Here is a 26,395-nt window from a genome sequence, read left to right as displayed (position 1 = left end):
AAAAAACACTACTTTTCAAAATTACAACATCATGAGGAATCTATCCAAAATAACACGAGTTTAACAAGAATTGGTACAAATAAGGCAGAATAAGTTGTACTTCTTACAAATATGTATAAAGCAAACAATTTAATTGTTTTTCTTCTATCCATTATGAGCTATTTAAAGGTTCAATTTTATACAGACTTACATACTTACACTTCTGTCTTCTTAGAAACTAGCAACGCAGTTTCTCAATTAGAAAATTTAGAATGTTTAAATTTCTCTTCCATTTCTTTAAAAACTTCAGCGTGGACTGCTTAAAACACAAAATGGTGGTCCCTCAGAACTGAGGACAATGGCTGGTCATTTATATACCCATAAATAGCTCCATGAAATGTACACAGGGTGGTTCAAAATAATCCATACCATTCTTTAACAAGCTGTATGTAATGTAACATTCCAAACTGCTTTTAATATCTAACACTTGCTGTCATATAAACAAACCATATGTACAGATTATTAGGAACATTTCTATCGTAAGGAACAGAATAAAGTGAGAAACTAGGATACCTGTTTTGTTGAATATCAGAGTAATGGTTTTCAAAACAGTACTTATAACTTTCCACAGTCCAAAAGTCTTTTTTCTTCACTCTCACATCTAATTCATCTGAATACAACTGTAACAGTGATTTGACTTGTGAGGTGTCAGCACACTCAGCTGGATTACACATTTAAGAATAAATCAAAAGGCTGAACGGGTACAATAATTTTGCCTGTTGTAACGTTTTCTCTAACTCTGGGACAAAAAAATGAACTTCTACCACTCACATATACTATTACATAATGCCTTACTTCCTTCTATTTGTTGTTGTAATGAAGATGTCTTACTTTGCAGCAATCTTGTTTCAAACGGTATATTTTATTTATAAAATGAATTATAACACAGAAACAGAGAGTTATACAAACATATATATTTCTTTAAAAAGCCACCCAAGTTTGGTGATGTATTTTGCTTTCTTATATTACTATGGCAATATTACTTATCTGGGTTTCACCCCTAAAAGATTTACATTGGAATTCACTTTTAGGTGCCTCTTTGATTTAAAAGTTTGAAATTGTTTAATGTATCTTCACTTCAGCGATGAGTGGGAAAGAAGGTCCCACTTTGAATAAGGATTCCATCCACTTCAAATTGAACTCTGGGCCATTTATGTATTATCTTTGCTATATTAGTCCACATCACAATAATAAATGGCAATTTTACTAATTTAGCAGTGAATTTTATATTTTCAAGAATAATACACCTTTGATTCACTGTTACAGAAAGAGTATGGAAAGAGTACATTTATATGCTACAGCAACAAAGCACAGCACATTCTGAGAGAGACCTTCAGAATTTTAACCACTGCATATGACTTCTTACAGCTACTCTGTAAGAAAATTAAATGTTGACAACATTAGGAATCAAATTTATCTACAGTATGAAAGGAACTGAATAAAAAAAGATACTTGGAAAATGACATTTTTGGAGCTGAAAATGTTACAAAAATTAATGAACTTTTAAATGTAATTCTTGGGTAGAAAATTAAAAAGACACCAGCATGAAATCATACAGATTTAGATTATGATGTCACAGGACATTTTGTTCTCTGTGCAAATTCTGATCCTTCTATGGAGGTCTTGTGGGCATACTGTAATTTTAAATACTACAATCTGCAAACATTATCAAAACTGTTTATTTTTCCAGTGATAAGGGAAATATTGGCCAAAGAATTGCATCCTTTTGCCTTACTGTGCATATTTCATATTCATTCAATACATAACCATCTGAATCCTAGTTGCTAGTGACAGCAGCAGGTAAAAAATGTTGCCAATGCATGGATGAAAATGTTATTATGGAGTAAGACACATTTATGCTACATAGTGGGAACTAAGTACACCACAAATTTGAAACTAACATATATAATACTTATACTAACACAACAATTAATTCAAAATGTACAGCAGAGATACTTATGATCACTCAGCTTATGAAGTGAACAGGGGCACTTTATTGGGGGGAGAGGGGCATAAAACCCAATACTTACCTATGTCCCATTGATGTTTGGAACATGAGCACACATAATTCTATTTAGAATATATTCTGTGTTCACAATTTTGGGAGAAAAAGATCACACTTCAAACACAATGAGAAGTACACTCCTCTTTTAATAAAACTAAAGGAAAGCATGGCTTTTACTAGGATCATTTATGTACAGTAGTTTTCTCTTATTTTCCTTGGTAAGGTAGTCAAAAAATCTACCACCAATAACAGTGAAGACAGTGAATACTGAGCAAGCACTGAAACTGGCACAATTTCCATGAATCTTTTAACATGCCTACTAGTGGTTCAAACTGCTACAGTCTGAGCCCCAGCAGTGCAGTGATATTGAAGTCTCCTTCCATTTTAACAAACCATCAACTGAGCAAGAAGCTCCTGATTAGGATAGGACATTCAAGGACACAACTAGTAAATGGAAGAGTGTGAGTTAATTGTTTGGGTAACAATTTCTTATCAATTTTCAATTGGCTTCATGGCTTCGTGCTTGGGTAGACAACTTTAACTTAATTCTGTCTGGTCTAAAGGTAATGTCACTGCAGAGATTACTTTGACTGAACTAGTGAATGAATTAAGATTGAATTTTTACAATATGCCACTTCATACTATTAAATTTCCTTCATTTTTTACCTGAAAAACATACATTAAGTTAAGTAACCTGTAACACTTTTCCAAGACCTTTATATATGATGAATGTTCAAGACATATACATTACTTTGAACCACCATGAAAATTATTTGTCAACGAGTATATCTCATCCCTTACCCGCTTGTTATATTATAATCCCCTTGTGCAGCAACAGGAAATAACAACGTGAATCTGAAGGCATTTTGTGCTTGTAGGATATTTCAATTATACATACATACATACTATTCAACAGAAACACACAAGACTAGTGCAAATTAAATGGACCAGCTGTTGATCACCTGCAAACTGCATCTTGGAAGTGAACATAGCAACAGTTTAGGATATTTATATAAACGCAGAAAAGTTACACAGTACTGATATTTTTAATAGTAACAATTTCATACTTATATGTGAGTCACAGTAAAATATGCTTCAGTACACTTGTTTTGAATGTAATGCCATTCATGAATCATCATGTCAAACATGAAAAACATGCTGGTCCTGAGTTCCTGTTAGTCAGAAGAGTAAAAGTCACAGAAAGAAATGGAGGACATATCTATGAACTTAAAACCAATTGCAGTACAGGAAAACAAGACACTGCAGTTTAACTGGTCTGATCCTGACTTCCTACCAACACAAAATGCCTTAAGTAACTGGTGTAGAGCATTTGTCAATGGTTCCCAACTTCTCTGCATTGCATGCACCTTCAGACAGGATACCCACAGCGCTGTGCATTGCACAAGGAAATGCTTCAAAAACATTGAATTTTATCAGACAAAAATGCATATTTACACTAAATATGCACTAAATGTATTCTTCCAAGAAGCTTTTCTTTATATGCCAGGGCAGTTTTAGAACTTTAGTCACTGATATTACCATTATTCTTTGATCAATCAATTTATTCAGTTTATAAATCAATGTACACATCAATTAATTCACACAGTCCTAAAACTAATTTAATGGAAAATATAATTTTAATTAGACATCATCTCCTCGAATAAATATGTCAGTATTACATACATTAAGCATGAAGTTGGGAACCAGCAACTAGTCCATACTAATTTCACTACCAGCAGTTGTAGTTGTATGGAACAGTTGGAAGCAGTCTCTTCACCAAGGTATTATGTATAATCCACGTACTTTTTATGTAACACACTTCTCTTTGTTTCTTTGAAACCTACAGCTTGCAACAACTGATTATTTTAAGCATCAGTCACTTGGCTGATTCAGCAGCTGATGAACTAAACATTGTAACTTACAATTAGTGTTGATAATACACCACCCTTACATGCTTAATTTCCAAACCAGTTGGCAACCTAGAACAAATACCAGAATATATAAATCACAACTTTATTCCCAATATTTTATTGTAATGATTTCCTTGAGATCAGGGGAAGACAAAAATACAATGGACTAAATCACCTCAGTCTTACAGCTTGTACAGACTTCAGAAGCAGAGAGGAAGGGAAAAAGTAAAAACATTCATATCACAAATTCTTATTTGTGGGTTATTTAGTGATGCTTTCAGTAGCTAAATGATATAATGTTGAATGGCGAGATCATAGATGATGATTGGGAAGGAAGCAGCTGTGGCCTAACTGAGGTACTATCCTAGCATCTGCCTGGAGGGACTAAGGACAAACAAAAACCTAAGTCAGGATGCACGATGCCCTGGCCAGAGATATGAACCAAGCTGGGCATTACTGCTATGCTAACCTGTTCTGCCATACCACCAATAGAAGTTTATTTACAAGTAACAATTTCAGAACTTCAAATCTTTAGGTGTGGCCTGGCACTAACAGTGTTCTGAACCACAAGGTTGAGACCCCAAGTTCAATGCCACATTAAACTTTAACTCCAAAGCCCTGCTATAGAACTACCTCTCACAAATGCCACTGCTTCTGGGTAAATGGAGTTGAAGAGAAAACCCAAAAATATTTAAAATGACATTCAAACAGCAGCAGGTAGTACGCTTGCAACCCTCTCCTTTCCTCTAAACACTGTTGTATAACACTTGAGGCAATCTACAGGCATGTGCCATAGTAATTTTGTAACAATTAACCAGTCTCTCTGGCTCTGGCAGTCTCAACATGCGTACCACAAGCAGATTTAACTGGCATGTGGTTTGCTAAGATTTAAAACTCATATCTCAGAAAATGACAGCAATAAAAAAATTACACATCACATGACACTGACCCTGAAGATGGAGACTGAGATCAGTGAAACTTTGGTTTTTAGTTCAACATTGACAAGATTGTTCAACAAAGGAGATTGTTTGGTATGTACTACAATAGTTTGAAATTAGTTGGTTCACTGGTCTGACCTCAAAACTCCAGATTCTCACAAAAGACAAGTATTTTGTATAGAAACATTCATCAGGCTTTAATGAACTGGATTTGGATCTCTACCACAACAATGGGTTTATTATAATCCAGTAAATACAATGTCTTCCCCACTTCTTCCTTTCTCCTCTTGGCCGTCATGCAGTTGTAGCATTATATCATCTCAATGATGACATCTCCTGTTATTTTTTCCCTTTATTACTATTAAATTTCCATCCCAAACAGCTAACATATTTCCCTTATTCTTCATCTTTTCCTGGCATTCCTTTACTTGTGACTTTTGCTCTCCCAAAGGCCTCTTCTTGTTAGCAGGCAATTTTTGAAAAAAATATACTATACAGACATAATTTTCATCCTGTCACCTCAAACAAAAGTTGGTCGACAGAGATCTGTTTCATTTATTTACAGATTATTTAATGAACAACAGACTGGAAACGACGTGGAAGGGGGCTGCTGTGGCCCATCTCAAGGTAGCAATCCCAGCATTCACCTGGAGGAACTGAGGAAAACCACATAACATCTCAGCCAGAACAGGTGGTGTCCCAGCCAATATTAACACCAAGCTCATCCTGAATATGTCAGAATTATTACCACCTGAGCTAACTTACTCAGTGACAGAAAACTGCTGCGCTCATGGTATTGCACCCCACATCTCACACTTAGTACATACAAGGGAAATTCAGCAAGTAATATCTGTTTATTTTAGGAAAGTGCTTTAGGAAGTGCTTTAATCATCTTAAGATGCTGAATGTGGATGGGAATTATTCACCTCGCATGGTCTGCATATGAACAAACATGGGAAAGAGAAAGTAGCTTTACAGATAGTGAATACTATACTTCCTTTATTCCATAAACAATCTTATAGTCCAATCAAACTAGGCTGGATGACACAATATGAAGAAGATTCTATAGTAATTACATGTGATGGTGGTGTAACTTTTCAAGACGACTCTAATATGATATCTGGAATAAATGGTCAGGGCATAAACCCTGATGGAAATAGAAATAAGGAAAATCACATTATATTAAACAAGACTAAGATGTTGAAATCTAATAATAACAAACTACCTGTTAGAACTAGAAGACTCCCAATTACGAGATCTGAGGATTTTTTATGGTAAATTTTCATAAGAATAGGGAAAATATCCCTGATAATAACACCGCTTTAAAAATCTTTCATCAAAATATTCGGTGTCTAAGAAATAAATACAATGAAATTTTATGTCATCTCCAAGAGCATTCTCCAAATGTCATATGCTTTACGGAGCATCATCTTGTGAAAGAAGAGATAATTCTACTAAATCTACAGAATTATCTATTGAGAGCACATTATTGTAGGAAATTTTTTAACAAAGGTGGGACTTGTGTTTATGTTAGAAATAACTTGAAAAACTCCCCTGTTGACCTTGATAGATACTGTGTAGATAAGGACATTGAAGTATGTGCAGTCCATCTAAACACTAATAGGGATAGAATTTGTATCATATCAGTATATAGATCTCCTTCTGGAAATTTTAGTACTTTCTTAAGTAATATTGAATTAATTTTACATAAACTCTGTAAAAATAACAACAAGGTTATTATTTGTGGCGATTTTAATGTAAATTTTAGTGAAGACTGTCCTATGAAAAGACAATTAGAAGTCTTATTTGGTACTTTTAATCTTAGATCTACTGTTACTTTTCCCACGAGGATTGGATGTGGTACTTCGACACTTATAGATAATATTTTTATCAATGTGCATCAGTATGAGGGTTATGAAACTATTCCTATGTCAAATGGACTCTCTGATCATGAAGGGCAACTATTAATACTAAATGTTTCTTCACAGGTTACTAAAGAGAAACATATCTATTATCATAGAAAAATTAATAATGATAGTCTATTCGATTTTCAAATGAAACTGAGCTATGAAAGCTGGGAACCTGTATTTAATACCTGTGATTTAAACTCTAGCTTTAATGAATTTTTAAATATATTTCTGAGACATTTTAATTCTTCTTTTCCCTTACAACGAGGGTTTAAACAGAAATCTAAGTCATGGGTTACTACAGGTATTTTAGTTTCCTGTAAAAGGAAAAGAGACCTATATCTAGAAACTAAAAGTACAAACAATCCAGTATTACTTAAATACTATAAAGACTATAGTAGAATACTAAATATGGTAATCAAGCAAGCCAAAAGAATCACATATGAAAAACAACTTAGAGATTCCAAAAATATAACTAAAAGTACCTGGAATATAATAAATACTGAAGTTTGTACGAAAGCCAGAAAAACAAAAGACAATATTAATGCTTTATGCATTTATGGGAAACGTACTACCAATTTGAACACTACTGTGGATGCATTTAATAATTATTTTAATAAGATTGCTGACAATATCCACAGGCAAAGGAAAGAAAAGGATATGAATAGTACCAACTTGCCATCATTAAATAAATTTGAAAACTATATGTCCTATATGTCAAAGGCTTTTAGTAGCCCATTTCCTAGTAGTGAAATTTTGAAAACTACTAATACTGAAATTGAAAAGATAATAGGGTCTCTTAAAGCTTCAACTACTCATGGTTATGAGGGTATCTCTAATTCAATTTTAAAAGCTAGTAAAATTTTTATAAGTGTTCCGCTAAGCTATCTATGTAATAAAGTATTATTTGAAGGTGTATATCCAGATAGGCTGAAATATGCTGAGATTATACCAGTATTCAAAAAAGGTGAAAAATGTGATTTATCCAATTATAGACCTATTTCTATCCTTACCTCTTTTAGTAAAATTTTTGAGAAAGTAATGTATAGCAGATTGATACGCCATCTAAATGAGTATAAAGTACTAAGTAAACATCAGTTTGGTTTTAGAGCTAATTTGGGGACTGAAAATGCGATATTTCAAGTAATTTCTGAAATATTGAATGCTCTCAACCAAAAAACTTTAATCAGTGGGATTTTTTGTGATCTCGAAAAAGCATTTGACTGTGTCAGTCATAAGGTATTATTGGATAAATTAATGTACTATGGAATAAAGGATAAACATCTTAATTTATATAAGTCTTATTTACATAATAGATATCAGAGAACACAAATTAGAAATAGATATGGAAATGTTTTAACACAATCTAAATGGGTTAGTGTAAGAAATGGGGTTCCGCAGGGCTCAGTTTTGGGACCACTGTTGTTTATAATTTATATTAATGACCTACCTAAGATCTTGGAGTTAAACAGTATACCTATTTTATTTGCTGATGATACAAGTGTCTTGGTATCACATCCCAATTCTGGGCAGCTAAAGAATTTACTAGATGAGGTTTATTTTATACTTAGTGATTGGTTTTCAAAAAATTTATTGTCTTTAAACACTGTAAAAACATGTTGTATAAATTTTACTGCTAACAACAAGGCGTCTATTGGAAGGGATGTAGGTAACATACTAACACAAATCACGAGCTCTTACGATCTTAAATTCCTTGGTATAACTATTACTAGAACTATGAATTGGGAAAGACATATTGATGAGCTGTTAACTAGGCTGAGTTCAGCTTGTTATATGATAAGGAACATGAAACCCATAATGACTATTACTACCCTGAAAATTATTTATAACTCTTATTTCCATTCTGTCATGTCCTATGGCTTGATATTCTGGGGTAATTCAGCTTCTGCTGAAAAGGTTTTTAGGATGCAAAAAAGAGCTATACGATTAATGGTTGGTTGTGGATATAAACCATTGTGTAGAAATAAATTCAGGGAATTAAATATACTCCCTTTAAGAGCTCAATATGTATACTTACTGATGATGTTCGTTGTTAAAAATAGAGACAAGTTTGCTCTAAACAATGACTATCATGATTTATTAACTAGACGGAGAATGGATCTACATATGAACCAGGTGAATCTGGCTGTATATGGTAGGGGCGTGTCCCACATGGCGGTGAAGGTCTTTAATGCACTCCNCTACCCTGAAGATGGGGGCGATACGTTCCTCCGAAACGTCGGTTAACACCACATATACACGGTGCCAAATCCCAGAAGACTGCTTTCTTCATAGTCACCGCCGTGAAAGCCTCAAATCTTAATTATTAATTGTTCACTTATTATTACAATTAACATAACAATATATATAAAGGGCCTTGGCAGAAATATGATTGCTTACTATATACTAATTGTTATTTTGAAATGTAATTATATTAATTTATGTATTCTTGAATTTATTTCTATAACTTGTTTTTCTATGTTTTTATTGTATCTATATTAAGATTCAAACTTGACTATTTCCACATCTCATGGAACTTGTTTCTGTATGGATTTATGGAAATGAAATAAATGAATGAATGAATGAAACTAATGTAGGAGTGGGGAAGAGCTCACGCAGGCAAGGTAGCATCACATGACTCATTGCCATATAAATTGTCACCTAGTGCTTGTTCTTTTCTCTACTGAGTGAGTCATGTGTCCTGCAACTGATAATCCTGTAAGGTGCAAAATTCGTGCTGTTATCCACTTTCTTCAAGCTAAAAACATGGGTGCTGTGGAAATCCATTGTGAATTACACACTGCGGTTTATGGACAAAATGTAATGGGTGAAGAAACTGGAAGACAATGGAGTCAAATGTTCAAAGAAGGACAAACAAATGTTCAAGGCAAAGAGCGAAGCGGTCAGTCATCAGTAGTGAGAGATATTGTTTAAAGTGAAAGATGGTGCTTCACAATTTCAATACTTTCATGTAAATTTCCACAAATTTCACAGTTAGTCTAGGCAATCACAAGTTTTGTGTTTCAAAAATGCTCATCGGTGTGCATAAAGTACAGAGATTGGCTTAGGCTTTTGACTGTTTTAGAGCGATACCACAAAGACACAATAAATTTCTCAATCACATCAGTTGAGCAACAGGTGATGAAATATGTGAATGCTAAATCCAGAGAGAAGTCTAAGCAGTGGATGCACACACATTCATCGAACAGGCCAAATGTTTAAACAAATGTTGTCTGCCAGAAAGCTGATGGCAGCTGTTTCCTGGTCCAAGAAAGGAGTGCTGATGGTGCAATTCATTCAACAAGGGACCAGATTTTTTTAAAGAGGGTTATTTCCATTACAAGTGTGGTAGCATAAATGTGTCTATCATAGAAAATTAAACAGTTATGGATTCCTGTACAGTTTATGTACCCATACTATAACATGCATTTTATAGCTATATATAATGGCTGACTCACAATGATCGCTTACATGTGTAAAATCAAGAACTTGTATTATTCCAATCATGGCATTCAGAACAACCCAGAACATAACGTACATATATAAATATTGGTAAAATTTAAAACTGCGTTTGTTCTTTATGACTGTTACTCATGTCTGATACAAACTGATGCATTTATTCTTAAACGTGTGCCTGTGCAGTCAATTATAGGTGGAATGTGGGCAGGTTCTTTGAGTATGCAGAAATTCATAAGCAAAATATGGTTCATCCATTCTTGTGGGCATACAGAAAATAATGGGCTGTATACAGGATGGCTCCTACTTAGCAGTGAGATAAAGCTACTGTCTATGAGAATACTGAATTATCCTGCATTACTTTCACATCCCCATGATAATCACTACAAAGAAGAAAAATTATTGCCAAGCCTAAATTTTTATTTAAACCCTGGTGCTATACTATATTATATGTAATAAGAAGTTAGAGGACAGCCTTTTAGTTATATATTTCAACAATTTTTTGCTATTCAAGTATATTCAGGAATTAGGAATTATACATATTCTTGTCCCATCAATCGTCCTCCATATTTGCAACAGAAACTTACCTTTCAGGACACGTGAAATTCTTTTACAGTACTCATTTCCCACTACTCGCAGTTTTCAACCTCTGTTCTAGCTTTCTTTCCCTCTTCAGTCACAGTGGTGTCAGCCTCTCCACCTGCGACTATAAGGGGTGGTGAACTGTCATCAACCTCTGAATGGAGTCTTTTCACACCACCACCACCACTACTACCACCAACTTGGTCCAAGCTGCTGCTACTACTGTTGCTGCTTCCACCACCAGATGGCACTGTGGGGGCCACAAATGCCCCACTGAAATATAACATTATTATTATTATTATTATCATCATCATCATCATGCTAAATTTGGAGTACAACAAATTTTTCAGCATGGTTACAAATACACTAAGTCGGGATCATGGGTTCAAATCCCACACAAAGCATGGATGTTTGGTGTGTGTATGCGTATATTCTGTGTTTGTGTTGTCCCGTGTTTATTCAGAGTCCTTGCCACAAGCTTATCACCCGTCGAAAGAGTCCTACCATCTGTAAAAATATCAATGAAACTGAAAATCAGCCCTATGCTGCAAAGTGGGAGTGAGAGGGGAAAAAGTTACTATCTTCTGTTGCATTAGGCATTGAAAAAGATGTAACTGAACAATGGATAAATTGAAATACAGTATTATACAACTCTTACTACTGCTTGGGCAATATGGAAAACATCAAAAGAAAAATGTGAAAAACTATGTCTGCCTTGCTTTATAAACTGCGAAGTCACACAAATTAACAATTCAACAGCATTGTAAAATGTATCAGCCTTCATTTCCATGAAAATTACTATCTTACACATATGTAGTTTAATATTTTAACTGCAGCAAAATTGCCAGTTAAGGATTCTGTGATGGCCAACAGACAAATTTTAAACAGAGGAGAATCTCAAATGGGGGAAATCTGACAGTGACTTGAAATCACTTAACTGAACATATAATGAGGGGAAAACAAAAATCCTAATTAAAAGAATACAAAATGAGGATTCCAATGTGTTCAGAAATATTTTAGACTTGGCATTTGATGCTGAAGCTTGAAGTTGGGAGAAATAAGCCTGATCTCACTGCCATTTGCACACATGAGAAAACCCTCCACTCCAGCTGCATGACACTGAATGAAGTTTAAAATTGGTAGTCCTTAAAGAACCTTAATGCTGACTCACAATGTTTTATTCACATTAATCTATCAAATGTCATTTTACATCAAATATAAAATCTGAACACTGAACAGGATCATTATACTGTGGCATGTAGACCCATTGCTAGACAACGTCCGCAAACACACACGCGGCTAATGGTACAGGAACAGTGTTTTCTATGCCCATGGATGGACTGTTGCTACACAACGCGAATGCTGTGATGTCACATTACAATAGGTGGCTATCAAGTGCCATGTTTCCTGCGTGTGCGGTGACATCACACAACAGCGATGGGTAGCGATCGCGTGACATGTGTTTATGATGATGCGTTGTCTGTCCGTGTGTGTGAAAGTTCAGTTCAGCTAGAGTTTGTTATGTGAGAGAAATAGCAGTGGAAGAAGTACATAAACAGAATACAGGAGGTTGGCCTGCGAGGATCTAATGTGTGACTTTAAGACTTAATGTCTGCTATAGTGCATCAGGATTGGGAGTGTGTCATTCAGTGAGACTTGTATAGCTCCCATGTTATACATACATGAAAATCACTGCAGACAGACTGAGAAGATTAGCGTGCAGTTACTGTAAATTGTGTAAACCCACAATAGTGTAATAATTAAGTGTAGTTACAACTAGTGAACATCCTATAAACCAATTACATATCCAAACCCCTGTCTTCAGTCACTAATATATATGACACTATACTAATATATATACATATACTAATATACATATACATGACAAATGGTGTTAGAAGGGATCAGATTTAATGAATTATTGGATTTCTGACTGCATCAAGTAGTAATCACTCATTATGGAGATGGAACAAACAATGGAACACCTGCTGGCAAGAATGGATGCCAATACAAAAGCTATGTGAGAGGACGTGGAAACCAACCAGGAAAAGGCAGACACCATCCACAAGGAGATGATGGCCAAGATAGACAACCAAAAAAGGAATAAAGGCTGACAGAAAAACAGACAGAGAAGAAATCAAACAAGAAATGAGAGCTGGCTAGTGGTGGATGAAATTAGCCAACAGGTTACCACAAAGGTGATAGAGTGTGGCTCTACTGCCCAACCTGCACAAAGGGGAAATGGCCCAAACTTCTTCAATACTCATGGGAAGGTCCATACAAGGTAGTCAGCTGGATAAATGATGTGGTATACAGGATTCAGAGGAACCCTAGGTCAGGTAGTACACCTGGATCGGCTGGCACCTTATCAGGGAGCTGCTCAGGATGAGCAACCTTCAGAAGGGAGCGGTGGAAGCAGTTGGAGAGTGATCACCACAGGAAAGACTGAAGCACAAGAAGATGCCATGAATAGGAACCTTCAAAAAAGAAGAACAGGTGATACACTGTTAAGCTATTTAGGACGAACAACCTTAAGGAGGAAACAACGCGTCATGTAGACCTGTTGCTAGATAACGCCCACAACACACATGACCAACAGTACAGTAAGTGTTTTCTATGCCTGCAGACGGACCGTTGCTATGCAAAGCGTGCTGTGACGTCACACTACAGCAGTGGGTAGCGATAATGCAACATTTGTTTACGGTTGTGTGCTGTCAGTCCATCGGCGATATAAGTGAGTGTGTGTAACAGTTCAGTGAAGTTCTGTTAAGATTAACGAGAGAGAAATAGTAATAGTGGAGGCATGCGAATTGAAACCAGGATGAGAGAAGAATATAGGAGGTCGGCCTGTGAGGATTTAATGTGTGACTTCAAGATTTTATGTGTGCTACAGTGCAGCAGAATTGAAGCGTTGAAGTCTTTACTTTATCCGTTATTGTTTTGCCAATAATTTGAAGCATAATAATGAATTGTAGTTACGACATGTGAACTTATCCAATAAATCAAGTTATCAAATCTGGAACTGTCACGTTACCAGGATACACATGATAATATATTAATAATTAATTAATTCTGAAATAACTGAACATTGTGACTTAGTAACACACAGATGTCATGTGACTTAGCTGTTGCAATCATTAAACAACCTGTATGATATCTGTATATACTGTCACATGTTAGTGAGTATACATGTGGTTTGGACTCATAACTGGATTTACTGAACACCTGTAAATTGTAACCACATGTAATTATAATGCTCTTACGAATTCATGCACTCTACTTCTCACTATACAGCCGGGAGAGCGCAGTCAATATAGCGACTGGTCACGGGCTGCATGACCAAAGGGTCAGAGTTCAAGTCCTGGTGGGGACAAGAATTTTCACTTCTCCATGTCATCCAGACTGGCTCTGGGGTCCATCCAGCCACCTATCAAATGTGTACCAGGGGCTCTTTCCCTGGGGGGGGGGAGTAAAGCGACCGGAGCGCATGAACCTGACCACTCACCTCCAACTAGTGCCAAGGTCAAGAAAATGTGTATCAATACATCTACTCTCCTATACATCTTCATGATGTAGTGCTTAATTAGTTAAACTCAGGGACAACTTTACCCCTTTACCTTTCATTTCTTACTACAGCACATGCTAAATCTTCTCAGGTTGCTATGTCAGTTGTTGCCTCAAAATGGATTCCAACAATGTTCTCTGCTTCTGTGCTCATATCTTACTGGCAGGTGCCTGTCTCCTAACGTATTGCCCCAGTTGTCTACGATCAACTAACTCATCTCATTTGTGCTCATTACTTAGACTCGGGTCAGACCACACAGAAAATACCATCTCTGTCAGTTCTTCTACTGTTATGTGTTTATCCATTGTGGAAACATGTTTGCCCAGCCACTGCTTTACAATGGACAATTTCTTTTTGTTCCATTATTTCACCTTTCTGGTGTCATGTCACAATATTCACTCTCATAACTGCCATTTTCTTTATAGCACCGCCAGAGAATATCATAAAATTTTCAGAGCATAAAGAGATATGGATCTTCATATAACTATTTCTTTGCAAATGACTGGAACTTCTTAACGGATTTCTTTTACAAATTAAATAAAAATAAGCTGACTTTCAAAGTCTTTCACCTTCACATTTAAGTAAAGGCACTTGGCACATAGTAGGGTCTCAGCAGTAAATATGGTAATAAAATACATGCCAAAACAATACTTACAACCCTTCAATGATCTCTTAATATGCTGCTTCTGCAGAGATAGCACTTATTGTGAGCAGCCTGACCGTGAACAATTGTGAGTAGGCTTTCCATTGGGCTGCACAGTTTTTGTGCCCTGCAACTAGATTGCATTGGCAGAGCAACACAATCCAGGACACAGGATCAAGCCTAGGCAGCTTTACCCTAACTGCATCAGTTACTGTCTTCCCAGCTTATCCATGACCCATTTGGGTCATGTCGACCAATTTTGTCTCAAGATCCCACCACGTGCCTTCTACCAGCATCTTTGTTACTTGTATGTCAAGCTGTGTCCCATGGATCTCTTGTCAGCTGATGAGGCTCTGAGCCTGGTTATTGGCAGATGCCCTTATCACTGACAAGTCTAGTCTTGTCCCTTGAATCTCACTGTTTACATACTATACTTCTTTGCTGATATTTTCCAACACATTTGACTGCCCAGCAACCCAATCCAATAATCCCACTTCTGACACCAGTTTTCACGTGATAAGTCAATATACGGGGGTTTTCGGATTAGTGAGTGGATTTACTGGACACCGAATCATCTTACCTACTTGCTCGTGGAGCTGCCAATTCTGCAGCTACTCAAGAATATCCCAGCATTTTATGGAACCCAAGGGTTAAAAAACGAATATCTTATTTACAAAAAAATTATATAGTTCACAAGTATTCACGATCATTCCAGTCTATTATAACACTCTTGTATGGTTCCTTGCTGAAATGACAAGTTCTCTCTAATGGAGCCTACTGTCACTCATTCTGGCATGCTACTTTATGTTGGCTTGTTGCAGTGGAAACATCTTTTAAGAAGCCATTACCTAGCAACATGCACCTCTGTGACACTTCCACTATTCCACATTTTCAGCATCATGTCATAGTACGATATTTGCGGCCTACAGTTTTATGAGGCATGAAGTGACATTACTTTTTCTTCTTCTCCTTCCTTGTATAATTCCTGTTTTCCTTGAGGTGTATAGATAAAAGCATTTCTGGTTATCTGCACTCTGGCATCTCATGAACATAATTTCTCCTGGCAATCCACTGTCATCCCTCAAGCTAGCCTAAGTAACAGCAGTCAGATATGGTGAAACAATGTTGCCTTGTAAGGAAGAGGAGGGACCCTCAAAGGCTTTGAAATCAATAGGTGCAAGTTTAGAGGCACAGAGCTGACAGCCCAATATGGACTACTCACCTCCCAGATGGTTATTGATTATGAGGAAGATTAACTACTTGAATGAAAAAATTACATAAAAGGATAATCTGTAAAGATAATGACAAAACTTTTCTCATACAACATAGCTTTGTAAGGTATGGTTTTGATGAAGCTGGTGACTGCCACGCTCCACTGTAGTGGTGGCCAGTTGGTGCCTGCTCAAGTACAGTATATGTGTATTGTTAAGTGGTTTCATTCCAACTGCCCAGCAGCGATAGCTGACTACCAACTGTTAGAAAGTGTGGTCAGACTGCTCCTGGAGCAGTCTCACCACAACCATCAAGCTTTGTTGTTTAACACAAGCTCCTAGTATTGTCCAGCATTGCTTTTCCTCCCTGGTTTACAGGAGCAGATGGATAAACAAGTAAAACTGTTAGTAATTATCAAGACTCTAAAAATGTTAGAATGAAACATATGGCAGATTGTGGTCACAACACTTGGAAGATACAGTAAGCACAATGCAATTCATTTGTTTACTGCTATTATTTTACATAATATTTGTGAACAAAGAGTGCACTGTAATTTTGTGCTTAAATGTATTAAAAACTCAGGGGAAAATCTGCTCCAGTGCCACTTCATCCACTACAAAATGCACTAAACTGTCTCCTGCAATTAGCAGCATCAATGTGGACCAGGAAATCAATGTTTTGGAGAGAGAGCAGAGAAAGTTCTAGTACTTACCTATAGTTTGTGTAAGCAGCCTGGACTATTACAGGTGCCTGAGAATATGAAGCTGGAGATAACGATCGTTCTTCAGCTACGCTAACAAGGGTAGTTGCACTGTTTGGTACCAGGTACTTTTCTGTAAACATACCACATTGTATGAGATTATATCTGATTCTCCTTACAGTAGTTATGTGAATGCATTACATTGTATGCTCATATAAACATCTGTAAAAAAAAATTGTCATATCACTCCCAAGGAAAACTAACAGTATTACAAAATAAGCATGACTACTTTCTCTCAAATCCTTTTCTCAGAGCTCAAAATATCCATTCATCTGCTCATCTGTGACAAATAAAGAAATGAAGGTGACAAGTGTAAAAGTCTTTATTATTCATTAGCATTAACTCTTACAACCTTTCTGATTTCTCTGCAGACTTCAAACAGCAAATATGAACAGTGAATTATATCTTGTATATATATTTTGCAGCATAATATAGGGGAAAATATACCTATTTTTGTATGTCTTGTATATTATGTGATAGCTGACAAGTAGGGTGGAGTAAAGCAATTACAAGAGTGCAGGTAGGCATGATTTCTCATGTGGAACAATGTCTGGGAGGTAAAATTTCTATCTGAATGGTGAACTGAGCCATCATTAGTTGATTCCTGCCTATTCTACAATATTTACAATTAACAATGGAAACCTCATCAGGCTTGTTATAATATATTTTTTGTATTATTTTAATAAATTCTGAAGTAGTTGCTTCCAGGTTTATTTAACAACACCTTCTCAACTGCGCAGGCTATACATCATCAATTGAGAAGATGAATGAATGATAAAACAAAAAAGATGCGAAAGGAAGTGGCTGTAGCAACTTTTCAGATACGACAGCATTTTTTTGGAGGGACAAAGGACTGCAAATTTACGATATCATTAAAAAAGTATGCAATTCATTTTTATGTCAAACGCAGATTCTTGAAATTTCTGTGCGCGCGCATGCATGAATCTATTTGTGTATGTGGGGGTGGGCCACAATCTGGCTCCTGCACCATGACCTATTGTGTTTCCCCTTTAATTAGCCCCTCATTAAATCCTACACTTTGAATGAAATGCTGGGCTTTATTTATGGGTGTGTCACAGTAGTCACCTGGTTCCATAAAGAAGTGACCTGGGTGACAAAGTCTTAAATGAGCTATGGCCTCACAATCACACAGAATGTGTGGCTGATTCATCTGCTTTCAGGCACCTTTCACAAGTGAGATTGTCTGTCAATCCCAGTTTGAAAAGGTGTCATTTTAGGTGGCAGTGTCCTTGAAATTTCAAATGAAAGTGTTCAACTTCTTTCAATTTCAAATCATTATATAAAATAAACACTTTTGGAAAACGAAATATATGGGTCTAAGTGCTATTTTAAATAACAAGATGGTTTAACCTTTGACCACTCCACTTTAAACACTAGTATGTGGTAAAACCAGTCCAGTTTTTCTACATATATTTACATTTTAAATGGGACTCTGCCATGTCAAAATGGACAAGGCCTTTCTAATTTCTCTATGCTCGAGTATATTAGGAAGAGCAAAGAGCTGAGTATGGTTAACAGGTTAACACTTCCCTCAGCTATACCTGTTATCTGCATATGATAAATCCTTGTTGCAGATAAATACATATAGCATATCAAGAAAGCTCAAGCAGGGAAAATCAGTCATTTATCAACTAAAAATAACACAATACACCTAAACATTCTTTTCACCTTCACACGCCACTTCTCCACCAACACCATTGGTCACCACAGTGATCTGCTGTGCAGGTAGCATGAGTCGAGACTTGCTTACCAGTGCCATCTGTTGGTGCTGACCTACTAGTCCACTTGTAACAAATGTCACTCCTGCATTAAAAACAAATAACACAATGAGTAACCCATAAGACTACAAATAAATTAAGGATTTCATAATTATATATATAAGCTGTTAGCCTTATGTGCTATATATGCTACAAGTGCACTGATATATTGGGTTTTTGGACTTTATCCATCATCCTGGTTTAGTTATCTTAAAAACCAGGACGATGGATAAAGTCCAAAAACCCAATATATCAGTGTGTTATACACCATCGTCAGAATCCTATAGTAACTACATGCTACAAGTGATTAAAAAAAAACTTTGCAAATATTTTCTGGACTTTACCTTTACTTTCCAAATAACCTTTGCACCTCCAAAATACTGTGACATGATGATGGCATAGTTTAACAAGAGAAGCCATCTGCCGCTATGCAATGGCTGGTAAACAACATGTGACAGTTGGTTTCCATGGCAATAGATAGACACACAACAAGGAAGGAACTTTTTTGGATCATAAGTATACCTTCCATAATGCAACAATAACCTTATATAAAAGACACTAATACAATAAAAGTGCTTGTTCAATATTTTAAAATGTCATTAAACTTATACATTCATTCCTTGTTGCAACATGTTTTGGCCACACATGGACCATCATCAGGCAACATTTTTTGTTACTGGGGAGACCATTGCACTGTACACTTTGTCTTCTTTGTCCTTAGGCACATGAATGAAATACACATCTAAGCACATAACCCAATATTTCAAACAGTACGTGAAATCTGTGATAGGTAGCAGTACATACACTACCTAGAACGATATTTAAGTGAGAGCATCTGCACTAGGGTCAGTAGAAGGGATGACAGCACAAAAAACATGCACAACAAAGAAAACAATATAAAAATACATAAGTACAAGAAAATTAACATCTGAACATATAAAGATAGCAGAAAGATAAAATTATGCTAATATACATTATACATTAAAGTGAAATAGCTGCCAAGAAAGATACAATGGAAGAATTCTACGAAGGAAACTAATAACAAAAACAACGATGTGCCTAAGGGCACAGAAGCATTAGTTCAGAGTCCAACTGCTGTCACAGAGAAAGGATCGGCTATAACTGAATATCACACAAGCAATCCATGTGATAATGGCTTCCTAGCAGACAGCAAAGACAATACAATATCAAACTGCTTCAGAAAAGTAGGGTTCATCATTATCTTAAACAAAAAGATGAAGATGAAGTTGGAGAAGAAGACTGGAAGAAACTTCCTTCAAATTCAGACATTCAATTCACAGACTACGCAAACTGTGATAACATGTATGATGGCAGAAAGACTGAGCACTGATGAAATATGTGACACTGTTGAAAAGAGCACAGCTAGTGAAGAAGTGGAAGAGGAAATACAAATTCCTACACTCAGAGAGGCATTTGCCAGCTCTGAGGCTATGTGAAGGTACATGGGCTCATTCATATTTGATGCAAGCCTGTTTGACTGGATCATCTGGAAAGGGAGATTCTGTTTATCTCACAGATGCATGCAGCAAAGCAGAAATTTGTTTTGGACTATTTAAAAAAATTATATTCCTGGTATACATACATGAATTTTTTTGTACAATGCTGATATGAATTAATATCTTGTAAAACCTATATTTATTTCTGTTCTTTCTGTATCTGCCTACAAACTAAAAAAACAAAGACTGTTCTTGCTTGCAGCAATCAGGCACATCACATATTTTCTGTTGTTCCCAGCCCTATACAATATACAGTTCATCATTTTATCAAATAAAACATCTGTAATTAATAATGGAGTTTTCATTTTCTGTTTCAGTTATATACAAGGGTAAGTGAATAAGTTAGTTAAACATGGATACAAAACTTAACCCTTTGACGTGGTCATTTAAATTCCNCTGATTTGAAATATGCTTTTATTTCTCAACATAATCTCCCTGTACATTGAGGCACTTGTCCCATAGTTTCACAAGGCCCTCAAACCCAGCAGCATAAAATTCTTTGGGCTGCTGTTGGAACCAGGCATGTTCACATGGCATGGCCTACCTCATAGTGCATGACAGGTTAGGTTTTCACAAAGTCTGTGCACGATGGGTGCCGCACATTCTGAACCCACAACACAAAATGCAAAGAGTGGGTCTCGCATTACAGCATCTCAGTCGCTACCATGATGGACACAATATGGTGGCCCAAATTGTCACAGGTGATGAGTCTTGGGTTCACCATTACCAGCTCGAGACAAAGCGCGCATCAATGCAGTGGAAACATCCTGCGTAACCTTGAGGCTGGAATGCGGTGAGCAGTATGCCTTCGTGATCCCAGAAGACTGTGAGAATCACTTTCCTGGAGGATGGGGTCACCTTAAACTTTTTTTTTGGTGGGCGACACAGGATGTTTCCACTACACTGATGCACGCTTTGTCTCGGGCTGGTAATGGCAAACCGAAGTCATCTGTGACAATTCGGGCTAGCATATTNCATGTTCACATGGCATGGCCTACCTCATAGTGCATGACAGGTTAGGTTTTCACAAAGTCTGTGCACGATGGGTGCCGCACATTCTGAACCCACAACACAAAATGCAAAGAGTGGGTCTCGCATTACAGCATCTCAGTCGCTACCATGATGGACACAATATGGTGGCCCAAATTGTCACAGGTGATGAGTCTTGGGTTCACCATTACCAGCTCGAGACAAAGCGCGCATCAATGCAGTGGAAACATCCTGCGTAACCTTGAGGCTGGAATGCGGTGAGCAGTATGCCTTCGTGATCCCAGAAGACTGTGAGAATCACTTTCCTGGAGGATGGGGTCACCTTAAACTTTTTTTTTGGTGGGCGACACAGGATGTTTCCACTACACTGATGCACGCTTTGTCTCGGGCTGGTAATGGCAAACCGAAGTCATCTGTGACAATTCGGGCTAGCATATTGTGTCCTTTATTGTGGTAGCTATTGAGATGCTGTAATGCCAGACCCATTCTTTGCATTTTGCGTTGTGGGGTCAGCATGCGCGGCACCCATCATGCACAGACTTTGTGAAAACCTAACCTGTCATGCATTATGGGGTGAACATGCCTGGTTCCAACAGCAGCCCAAAGAATTTTATGCTGCTGGTTTTGAGGGGCTTGTGAAACAATGGGACAAGTGCTTCAATGTACAGGGAGATTATGTTGAGAAATAAAAGCATTTTTCAAATCAGTACTCTTATTTGTTTAAGTTCTATATCCATTTGTAACTTATTTAGTGACTTACCTACATATTTTCCCAATTTAAGATTCTTCTGAATTTAGGACACACAAATCTTATCTAAAATGTGAACACTGAACATGAATTTATTGCACCTCTGGTCACGATAGCCGAGCAGTCTAAGGCGTGTACTGTCTTTGCTTGCTCGGAAGCCAGGATTTTTGGGTTCGAATCCCACACAAGGCATGGATGTTTGGTATGTGTATGTGTTAATTCTGTGTTTGTGTTGTCCTGTGTTTAGGTAGAGGCCTTGCGATGAGCAGATCACTCGTCCAAGGAATACTACTGTCTGTAAAATGATCATGAAACTGAAAATCAGAGGCCAGGGCCCAATGGGACTGTAGGACCAGTGAGTGTGTGTGGGGGGGGGGCAGCACCATGTTGCCCTTTTTAAGCAATGTCCCAGTCTTTGGGTGTCTACACTTGGAAGGCTTTATTTAGGTGAACTGTCTCCTACAGAACAGTGGCCAAAGTAAGCAGCTTCGCCCCCCAACAAAAACCTCAAATCTCAAGTAGTTTATAGTCTTCAGACATTTTATAACATAAACAAATTACAGACTGTATTTGAACTATACTTAATAACATGCAACATATTATGAGAAATGAAAAGGAATGAAGGTGGAGGATGAGGGAAATAGGCATTTCTTCTCTTTGTCGACTGATTCATAAATGTTGGCATAATCTCTTCTCACCTGGATGACCTGGTGAACCAGGTGCTGACTGGCTTGTTTTGACTTCAAGGTGTGTCCCGTGAATGACAGGAGAAGAGATAGTGCTGTCTGGGTACGAGTCGGGTGTAGGTGAACCTTCCCGTGAAAGTGACTCTGGTGTCATAAGTCCACTCATCCCAACATGGCTTGGAGAGGCAGGAGCACTCCTGATACAGTAACAAACATGTTCAGCATGTTAACAAAACATAATCACTGGTGATTACTATTTTTCAGACAACACAAGGAGAGTCTTGCATTCTCTGGCATAAAAGTTTCAGTAAGGCCTGCTATGCAGACAATGATTACTTAACAGTTCTGATATAGCATCTAGCCAAAGAACCTTCAAGCTTTAGTACAAATTTTATAATATTCAGTCAACATACACAGATGCTTTTACTACACCACTATATCAAATCAAACTGCATTATTTACCTCGATGAAAGACCAAATGGGGCTCGAAAACAAGGAACACCTCTTTGTCTTCTTCTTCTGAAGGCTTGTTCTATAAGTTTTGCTTCAGACTGTGGGTCAATACGCCAGAAAGAACCTTTCCCTGGTTCCTCTTGTGACCTTGGCACCTTGATGAAATATCGGTTCAGCGACAAATTATGCCTAATAGAGTTCTGTATAACATAAAAAAATAAGTATAATTATAGTGAAACCATGGAGATATGATACTCAGAAAGCTCAATCCTTTCACAACCAATATATAACATGTCCCAAAAAGATGCATACACATTTCAATAAATAACACTGCACTTCATCAGTCAATACAATTGCATCCAGAAACTGTGAATCTCAACCACTTTCCTATGAACCCATTCACAAAACTCAAATCTGCAATCAGGACCATCTTCATTCCCTGCATGCACTAACCTTGGCATATAGCATTTCCACTTAGCTTTCTTTCAGAACCCAGTTTATACTTGCCTTGGCAATTCCAAACTCACTGGCACACAGCTTTACAGATTTCTTCAGTGATCATGTGAATTTATGTAACACCATAGCAGAACTGTCCTCATTTGTTGTTGTGTGCAATCTACCACACTGCTACTGACACATCTTTCTCAATACTGTATGCCCCAAATTTATCCAAAATTCTTGTGTCAATCCTGTTGCAGGCCAGGTTTCAAAATGATTTCACCATCTCTGCACTTCAAGTACATTCTCGAATTTTCGGTACCACTTAAAAATTAGTAGGCAATGCTCAAAAAATAAACAATCCTCTCTGATTCTGCATAGCTGTAAATCACTGAACATTTTACTGCAATGCCATCTGTTAAGTGTAGACCACATCAGTGTCCCCTCATAAACACAAAACATGGTACTGGATAACATAGAAAATATCCTATATTAAAAAGTGTACACATTTCTTTTTGACATCCTGTATATGAATTCAACTATTGTTTGACCAGCTGATCTAGTCTCTGTGTCCTTCTCCTACTTAAATAGCACATAACACATGACAAATCACAAGGCTTGGCCTTATAACTTCACTGCAGTTACGAGCTTGTTCTTTCTTCTCTGCTCACATCCCTTTCCAAGCCATGATATCAATGTTCCTTTTAAATGTATTTTCATGCAGGGAATAGACTGACTGCTCTAATAATATCCAAATATATGTCAGCTGAGGGAGATCAGGTGATAAAGTGATTTGCTGCAGGGTGAATGATAAGTGTTTACTATATTATATTTAAGCATCCTGTTGCACTCTACACTTCTATATGTATAATATAAGTACCGTCGTAAATGCAGCAATTTATTGTAGTTCTTTGTCTTTCTTCTTTCGCACTACATGTTTTGGCCGTAACTGGTCATCATCAGGTGTATTTCACTTATGTAGTTGTCACACTGCATGTAATTTAAAATTTAAAAACACCAGTTTTCTCAATTGTCATTGATGCGTTTCAATCAGTCCTGATACACCAGAATCCCCTTGCTGATTTTGTCAGTTATGTTACAATCTCTGTTAATATAGACTTGTTGATTTAAATTTAAAAGATAACTGGTGAATAATGAACTTGAAGGGATGTGAAATGTAGCGGTTGTGGCCTGATTTAAAGTACTTTCCCAGCCTTTGCCTAGAGGGACTGAAGGGAATCCACACACACACACACACACACACACGCACGCACACACACATATATACAAAAACAAAAACAAAAAAAGCTTGGACAGTCCATGTCCCAGCCAGGATTCAAACTAGGCACTACCAGAAAACAAGTCAAATTGTTATTACTTAGATGACTTGTTTGGTAAAATAGTACAGCAGAGCAAACAGTCTTCAAATAGTATAGCAATAGTAGTACAGTTAAAAGTGGGCTTCGACTTCACTATTCCAGCCCTCATGCTGCTATCATTAAAGAGTTATGAATAACTGTACATGCCTGCCACCCCTTGTCTGCTGTTCTGTAGTATGGGTAGTTTTTTGTGATATAGGAGTAGATGCCACTCAGGGTCAGCTGTTTGTCTGTAGCAGAAGCTATAGCCTGTACAATCAACTGGGCATATGAATAAGGAGGTTTGGAATCATCCTGGAAACAAGAACACAATCATTTCACTGCATTATTCACATACTACATGAGGCTGAAATAAAATTTGCGAACACTAATTAATATGAAATAAATTTACATCTGCATGCTACAGATTTCTTTGAAAGATGTGTATAAAGAAGACATATATATGCATTCATAAAAAGAGAAAATATAGAAGATAAATTCTGTAGTGTTTTCAACCATATTACAAATGTACATTGTATTACACAGATTTTTACTCATTATTTTTCATAAACAAAGTACTAAGGGTGTTCCATATATAATGCCTCCTATTTTTTTTAAGACTACAACAGATACAGAAATCAAAATAACACAGTTAAATAGAGCAAAATTTCAGCTACTTACAGCTCTTTTTCCACATAATCACCACCATTCGTTATGCACTTTTGCCATCAATGAACAAGAGCCTGTATGTCGCGCTTGTAAAAGTCTGCGCTAGCAGAGGCTAGCCACTTTCTTACAGCTGCAATGACAGCATCGTTGTCTGGAAAATGTTGCCCACGTAGTCCGTCTTTCATAGGCCCAAAGAGATGGAAGTCTGAAGGTGCTAAATCGGGGCTATAAGGTGGACGTGGTAGGACAGTCCAGCCAAACTTTGCAATGTGCGCGGTGGTCACCAAACTGTTATGGGGTCTAGTGTTATAATGTTGCAAGCGATAGGTTGCCTGCTTCTCTGGCCTGACTTGGGAAATACAGGCTTTCAGCTTAGTCAGTGTCGTCTTGTAGCGTTCAGAATTGATAGTCCCTGGTTGTTATCTGCTGATTTGTTCGGATGAGGCGCTGTTCATTGTGAGAAGTGGCAGCTGAGCAGGGACGCCCATGGCGTGGCTTGTCGTGCACTTCACTTTCGCCACTGTTGAAACGCACTACCCACCGAATCACTGTGCTGACATTCACTGTATTGTCCNTCATCCTTCAAGGCGTACCATTCACTGCTGAAATACTAAACAACCTGCTTCCATGGCCGAGATACAGGGCGCCCATATTATAAGGTAAGGTTATAAAACCACCATTTAAGATCATTTTAGTGAAAGTTTCATGTTCCTATCTCATAGAATTTAAGAACAATGATGA

The 26,395-nt window shown here is 37.1% G+C and overlaps 1 protein-coding gene across 1 annotated transcript in view; it reads right to left on the bottom strand.

Moving 5' to 3' along the window:
• Positions 1-200: 200 nt before the first annotated feature.
• LOC111873271 (forkhead box protein K2) overlaps positions 201-26,395 on the bottom strand; it is a 39,554-nt gene continuing 13,359 nt past the window's right edge. Inside the window, exons 5-11 of the mRNA XM_023867838.2 lie at positions 25,154-25,300; positions 23,199-23,389; positions 22,749-22,933; positions 18,707-18,841; positions 16,970-17,090; positions 10,843-11,110; positions 201-4,023 (exon numbers count right to left, since the gene is read on the bottom strand). Coding sequence (XP_023723606.1) covers positions 10,885-11,110; positions 16,970-17,090; positions 18,707-18,841; positions 22,749-22,933; positions 23,199-23,389; positions 25,154-25,300 — 1,005 coding nt within the window. The 3' untranslated portion in view covers positions 201-4,023; positions 10,843-10,884. The remainder of the gene's footprint in view (positions 4,024-10,842; positions 11,111-16,969; positions 17,091-18,706; positions 18,842-22,748; positions 22,934-23,198; positions 23,390-25,153; positions 25,301-26,395) is intronic.

This window comes from Cryptotermes secundus, unplaced genomic scaffold (genome assembly GCF_002891405.2).
Source record: "Cryptotermes secundus unplaced genomic scaffold, Csec_1.0 scaffold131, whole genome shotgun sequence".
In the NCBI taxonomy this organism is placed as follows: Eukaryota; Metazoa; Arthropoda; class Insecta; order Blattodea; family Kalotermitidae; genus Cryptotermes; species Cryptotermes secundus.
Note: the sequence above shows the minus strand (reverse complement) of the source record. Positions and strands in the feature narration are given on the sequence as shown.